This window comes from Penaeus chinensis, chromosome 17, assembly GCF_019202785.1.
Source record: "Penaeus chinensis breed Huanghai No. 1 chromosome 17, ASM1920278v2, whole genome shotgun sequence".
Classification (NCBI taxonomy): Eukaryota; Metazoa; Arthropoda; class Malacostraca; order Decapoda; family Penaeidae; genus Penaeus; species Penaeus chinensis.
The window spans coordinates 16,989,960-16,997,459 of record NC_061835.1 but is presented as its reverse complement, the minus strand read 5'-3'; the positions used below and the strand labels follow the sequence as shown (position 1 = coordinate 16,997,459).

The 7,500-nt window shown below is 39.0% G+C and overlaps 1 protein-coding gene across 1 annotated transcript in view; it reads left to right on the top strand.

Annotated features, from left to right (window-relative positions):
• Nucleotides 1–4,259: 4,259 nt before the first annotated feature.
• Nucleotides 4,260–7,500, top strand: part of LOC125034268 (LHFPL tetraspan subfamily member 3 protein-like) — a 17,467-nt gene continuing 14,226 nt past the window's right edge. The window contains exons 1-2 of the mRNA XM_047626011.1: nucleotides 4,260–4,344; nucleotides 4,781–5,470. Coding sequence (XP_047481967.1) covers nucleotides 5,284–5,470 — 187 coding nt within the window. The 5' untranslated portion in view covers nucleotides 4,260–4,344; nucleotides 4,781–5,283. The remainder of the gene's footprint in view (nucleotides 4,345–4,780; nucleotides 5,471–7,500) is intronic.

Sequence of the window (7,500 nt, the reverse complement as noted above, 5' to 3'; positions counted from 1 at the left end):
CATGGTTTTATTACAGGTTACAAATGAAATCTACGATAGAAAAGACATCGAGCTAAGCAACTTGCTCACATTGTGTGATCTAGCCAAGGCTTTCGATAGCGTCAACCACGACATCCTTCTTGGCAACCGAATGACCACAGAATCGAGATCTACTGTTTTGGAAGTTCTGTAATTCACAGAAGGAGCCCAGCCAAATTCTATGAGTAACTGTCAACCACACACTGCTCTCGGGTTTCCACGAGGATCCATATGAGCCTCGATCTTGTTCACGATATTCGTAAACGACCTGTCGGCCATTGCCCAAAATTGCATTATTTTTTGTTATCCACTTTGAATCCATTAAAAGCTCAAGCGAGTTCTCGACTAAGACTCAAGCGACAGTGGCATAAGCAAAAGGATATTTCGACATTATTGGCCTCAAAATATATTCGAATATAAAAATATATAATATAGTTTTTAAAAATCCTCAAGACACAACCACGGACTTTGATGGCTGCTGCTAAGACCCAGCACGTCCGCAAAAGGTCGAGGAGCACGCGTAGATACATGACGTTGGGACCCATGCTGACGACATTTAGATAAAAAATGTAATGGACCTGATAATCTACCTGCTTCAAATGATGAAAATAAAATCCTTACTGAAAAAGGATCTCGGCTGGGCAATTACGAGCTCTCTGTATTATAGGTTATTGCTCAGATAGAAGTTGGTCATGTAATAAATGCAAAAACTGCTGAACTTTGCTGTAGGAAAAGCTTTTGGTAATGTAAATAAGTATGACTACCTGAAACCTTTGAACAAACTAACACACACACACACACACACACACACACACACACACACACACACACACACACACACACACACACACACACACATACACATACATATATATGCAGAAATAAGGGCGCGGCAGATGCATACACGTCTAATGTGAAACCAAAAACCACAATATCAAAAACATTATTGATGAATTAAGGTAACATCTAGATTATCAGTGACACCATACGATAAAACATGAATAAAATGTACTACTACTACTAATAATAACGTTTATAAAAGTAATGGTAATAACAATATATAACGGCAATAACAAGCGTTTCCAACCGACGCCTAGACCGAGAGACCGGCAGAGGACCAGTCCGTTGCAAGCTCCGCGGGACGACCGCGGAGGCGTCGCTCGCCTGGGGACCGGCGGCGCGAAGGGAGCGAGGGGGAGAAGGAGGCGCCCGGCAGCGGCGGCAACACGGGCTGATTAGTGCGGAAGAACAATAGTGATAATATATATATATATATATATATTTATATATATACAATATATATACACAGTATAAATATATATATATATACATACATATATATATATATATATATATATATATATATGTGTGTGTGTGTGTGTGTGTGTGTATGTGTGTGTATATATGTGTGTGTGTGTGTGTGTGTGTGTGTGTGTGTGTGTGTGTGTGTGTGTGTGTGTGTGTGTGTGTGTGTGTGTGTGTGCGCAGCCCAGATTAACCCCCTCCCAGAATATACCGGGCATAGTTTTGGGTTGCCCAGAATAACCCCCGGGGTATAATCCTAGCCTAGCCTAGTTTATACCTCCGGGTATAAAATAGGCTCTACCCTCCTAGGCCAGAATATGCCCTGTCACAGTCAGTAGCAAAATCGTCTTTTTAAACCACAGCTACTCTGCAATGTCTCCAGTCAACTTCTGTTGAGGTCAACAAAAAATGTTTCTCCGACTTCAAACTAGGAATACGAATGATGAACATTAGAGTCAACAAATATTATTTTTTAAGCTGAGGCCCATCAAGGTTTCCAAGCAGGTAAAGTAACTTCTTATAAAGTGTTATAAAGAATTAATCGGGTGATGATAACAGCTTAAGTGTGACAACATATACGTTTCTAGTTTTCCTCTTTTAAAGCGGTCGTACTGCTGTTGAAATGTTACAACGCCGAGAGGCCACGGCCCGAAACTGATAGTTTCCCTGTTTGAGTCTCAAATGTCTAATGGCTTAGTTTTAGAGAACTGCTTTTTCTTACAAATATTTCTCATAACATGTTTTAGAAGATTGAAACACCAAGGACTTCATATCCTATGCCAGCAATATTGATTTATGACACTGGTATGTGAATCAAGACAAAATAAAAAACATTGTAGTCATTGCATTCCAGTTTTTGAAAAGTGTATCCCAAGGCACGAGGGCTTCAAGGGTCAGTCGCAATACGTTAGTTATCAATTCGGCAATACCATTCTAAGGAAGGGGGGGCGGGGGAGAAGAGGTGAAAAAACAAAAGGATGAAATATAAGGTCGCTTTCGCTGCAGGGAACGCGAGGCAGAACGACTTCTTAGTTAAAAAAAAGAAAAATAAATAAATACGTTTTCATGAAATTGCCCATTTGCCCAAGATAATGAAAATACAAGTAAAGGCGTGCAAGATGGGGCTTTAATGAACCCTTTTTTTAATGTTCACTTGTTACTGACCAGAATAAATTATCAATACTACTATTTATAGTAACAGTGTTGCTTTTGTTATAAAGTTAACATAATGCCAACAAAAATGGTGGTAATAATAGTAAAAGCAAGTGTTATCATTATGATTATAATAGTTACTAAAATCGTTATAATAATAAAAATGACGATAATGATAATGATAATAATGATGACTATAACAATGATAATAATAATAATAATAATAATAATAATAGTATTAGTAGTAATATATTAGTAGTAATAATAATAATAGTAATAATGATAATAATAATAATAATAATAATAATAATAATAATAATAACAGGCAACATATGGAAAATATGGTAGAATATGTATATACACAGTACATATATACATATATATGTATATATATACATATATATATATATATACATATATACATATATACATATATACATATATATATACATATATACATACATACACATGCACACACACACACACATAGATATATTGATATATGTAAAAAAAAAAAAAAAAAAAAAAACGGTCAGTACTTTTCAGATTTGACAACCATCAAATAAATACCTGTCGAGATTCTAGCCATAGAAATGCGCATGCCAAATTTTCTAATCATTGTAGCCTGTATAGTATACAAAAACATCCTATTTCAATGCACAAGGAATGTCTGCAGACGTGAGAGCACAGCATGATCTTCCTGCAATATACTGATATACTTATTAAATGTATGCTCTATCCTAGTAGGGCACACACACACACACACATGTATATATATAAAACATGCATACACACACTTCTCTGTCTCTTACTTTATCATCACCCGGGTTTTCTGAAGCCCGTTAATAAATTCCGGCAATTTCAACGCATCAACAAGTAGTTATCGTATGTAAGATTATAACTTCCTGTATTCAGCCAAATATGGAAATTATGGGAAATAGATCATTAACAACAAGACCGACATCAGCCCCAAAATACAAATAAACACAGCAGTTATGAATCATAATTTGAACTAAGTACGACTGTTAGGAGCACATTTCGGAGTGCCTTGGAAGCTGGAAATACTGCGGGTAATCAGGGGAGAAAGGAGATTATGTGGGATATTTGTATGGAACGATTTTTGGTTTTACCTTTACAAAGAAGAAAATAGGAAGAGCAAAGTTCGCTGTTACAAAAGCAGAAAGGGTGTGAATGAGAATGACTAACACCACAAAACTAGTAACTTTCGCTGGGTTATCTTCGCCAAAAGTTTGGAATCTCGCTCACGCCTGAAAAAAGAGGAAATATAAGTCGGAGCATTTGCGCTTCCGCCAGTGACAATAACCCAGAAGCCGAAACAGTTTCTCATGCCCCTTGGCCGATCGCAGGCTTGCCAACGTGGATTCGTGGAATGTTTAGATATGTGGTTTATATTTCTAAAATTATCTTCTTTGTTGGTTACTGGAATTTTGGTCGGAATGGTAAGGAACCCTAGAGCAAGTGATCTGAGAGAGAAAATATATATTTTTTGTGATTCACATCCGAAGGGCGAGGAGCTTCGGCAGGGTTGGTATGCGTGGCTCACCCGGGTCAGGTACGCACAGGTGACCTAGTGAGACGTTTGCGCCTCCTTGCACGCGGAACTCCGGAAAATAAAATTACCCCTGAAATGCAACTCCGAGTCAACCCGTGCAGCATCTCAACGAAAGCCCGAAAAGCGATCTCCCCGCAGATCCATCAGACCAGAAGCCTCCATTCATCCTCTCCGGTCGATCAGCCTGGAGAAAAGACGAGAAAATGCCTAACCAGTGACTCTCCTCGCCATTTTGAGGTGAGACGCCGAAGGGGGAGGACGCCGCGCCGCTCGCTCTCGCATTTCTTCGTTCTGAGGTTCCGTTTCGCAGATTCCCTTCGAGTGAACTTTCCTCTTTGACTATCCAGGGAAAGAAGTGAAGTGTTGTGTCTCGTGCATAGCCATAACTCAGAAAATAGTGAGATTTTTCAGGTCCGAGATCCACAAAGGGCTCAAGATGTCCTCCTGAAACCTGACCTTTAAATTCCTTGTGTGAAGTTTCTCGTGTGAAAGGATTTCTGAGTGTTATTTCTTATGCATTTCCTTTATTCGCTTATTCGTGTGGATTATTCCTCATCGCCCGGACGCAAATGGAAAGCGAAGAAAAACTAAATAATATAAGGAAATAAGAAAACAAGCGGATGCAAAAACATTGTCCTGTTTATACCGTTATCTTGGGAGTAGAGCGAGATCGCCTTCCCTTCTGCCTCGTCTCTTTGCTAATCGTTGCTCATTGTTCTTTACTTTTTACAGGTGATTGGACTATTGTTCCGGGAGTGTATGGCAAGGGAACACGTGGGCTATTGTGGGAAGAATAGGAGAAAACATCGCCGTGAAAATTGTGACATTTCCAAGCGCATAAAAGTTGACAATAAGAAAAATCGTAACTGACATTTTCACTCAAAAGATAAGGCAAGAAAAAGGACGAGAAGTCAAGGAAGGCGACCATGTCACTCGACTGAATCCCCCGAGAAAATAAAAGTGACAACAACTGCAACCTCACGCCTACCTGGCAAGCGCAGCCGTCCTCTGGGGAAAAGTAGGAGCTCCCACGTCACAGCAAGCGAGCCCCTCAAGACAACCTCAGAAATTACCCCTTAACCCCTAAAACTCCTTCCCGCCACCTCATCCCATTATCCCCCCCAACACACCCCTTTAAAATCCACAAAAAATCCCAGGTGCCCCTAAATTCCCTCTGAGCCCTTAAACCCCCTTAAAGTCCCCTTGAGCCCCCTCGAGCCCCTTCGAGCCCCCAAATGAAGAGGATGGAGAAGGGCGTGGAGTACCTGGACCAGCCGCAGCTGTACGCGACGCACTACATCCGCAACTCGAAGGCGATCGGCGTCCTGTGGGGCGTCTTCACCATCTGCTTCGCCATCATCAACATCGTGGTGTTCGTGCAGCCGCAGTGGATCGGCGACACGCTCGACTCCAAGAGGACAGGTGAGCGAGGGGATGGCTCTTAATGAAGGCTCATTAGGGATAGGGGTTAAGGACAGGTGAACGAGGGGCTTGGACACAAGAGAGATAGGAGAAGGATATGCGTCATGCAAGTTGCCAGGAGGACAGGTGAGCGAGGAGACGGCTGGTTAAGGAAGGCTATTTAGGAATGGGGGATTAAGGACAGTAAGCTTGTCTAGGACCAGGTGAGGGAAGGAACTGAGTCATTACGGATAAGGAACTGTATATAAGTGAATAGGTGACTAAAGGATAGGTGAGCTTGCTTAAAGGCAGGTGAGAGAGTGGACTGATTAAGTAAGACCATCAAGGACAGGTAATTAAAGATGTTATAACACTTAGTTGGTCTTTAAAAGGACACTGGGGAACCAGTCAATCAATCAGCATGTTAAAGAAAGAATTGGATTAAGGGCAGGTAACAAGGGAATTGATTTCGTCAAAAGGCGAGCGATTTAATAGGGATCCTAGGCCGTGATAGGTAGCCAAGGGGAAGATGCTCTGCCCGATGAGGACAAAGTGAACTCTTCTGATTGACTAGTCAGTTAATACTAGGCGAATTTGAGGAGCTGAAAGGGTAGTTAAGAAAATCAACTGGCATGTGAGCTCAGGTTAATTCAAGAATGCGATTAAGTATTAATGAATAGATACCTAGTAATTCAAAGCAGGAGAGTTATTTAAGGAATTATCCAGCTATTTAAAGATTTTTTTTTTTTGTAATAATGAGGATGGTTATAACCTAGTTGATGCTGATGATTAACTGCTATGATAAGTAATAATAATAATAATAATAATAATAATGATTGTAATGATTATTGATTATAGTAACGACGACTGGTGATGCTAATTATGATGGTGATGGTAATGTTGATAATGATAATGACACCATTAACAGTGATGACGAAGGTATTACTACCACCGTTATTAAAAGCGCTCATGCTCCCACTAATTAAAATTATGACATCGAAAGAAAAGTCAGGTGAGCTGCATTTATTAATCAGTCTGCGACATTTTCTTTCATTAATTATAAGATATTGGCACTGACAAAAATAGTGAACTCAGTGGAAAACGCAAATGAATGTAAACGATATATATAAAAGACATTTCTTCCTTGGCTGTCAGAGATGTCAGACTCGCGAATTTACAATACCTTTCAAGCTTTGGAGTAAATGGAAGGCAAGGCCCAGGCAGATATACTCGCACATGTGTGAGTGTGTTTTGTTTGAGTACATGTCTGTGTGTGTGTAAGCGCATGTGCGGATGTATGCATGTAAGTATGTAGGTATGTGTATTCGTGTGATGCTTGTTGATGAAATCGGATATACTGCACATATCAATGTCATCGCAATGGTTTGGGATAATTATCATTTGATTGTCGGGAATGAGCTGCATATCATTAGTAATTGCGATGCAATTATTTCTTCCGTTTGAGGGACTCCCTGGGGTGAGTTCTTTTTCATAAGCAGGTGTTATTATTGCCATTGTTATTATTATTTTAGTGATAATGATAATGTTACTAATTACATTGATAATAGTAATGATGATGATAATAATAATAATAATGATAGTAATAATGATAATAATGATAATGATAATAATAGTTTGTGATATAAATTATAATAATTATAATTAAAATTATAATAATGATAATAATAATAATATTAATAATAGTTTTTATTGTTTTGTTATTGTTATTATAATCTTCATTGTTAATCATATAATGATCATCATTATTATTTTTACTGTTATTGCTATTACTATTATCCTTCCTATTATTTACCATCACAATCCTCATCATCATAATCATCATTGATATAAATATCATTATTGTTGTTATTATTATTATTGTTGTTTTGTTGTTGTTCTTGTTATCATTATTATTATTGTCATTATCGTCTATCTTATTATTTTCCTGGGTTAGCTTATCTTCCTAGTTTCGTTTCCCGCCTCGGCCTTTGGAAGCCTCGGCCTTTGGAAGCCTCGGCCTTTGGAAGCCTCGGCCTTTGGAAGCCTCGGCC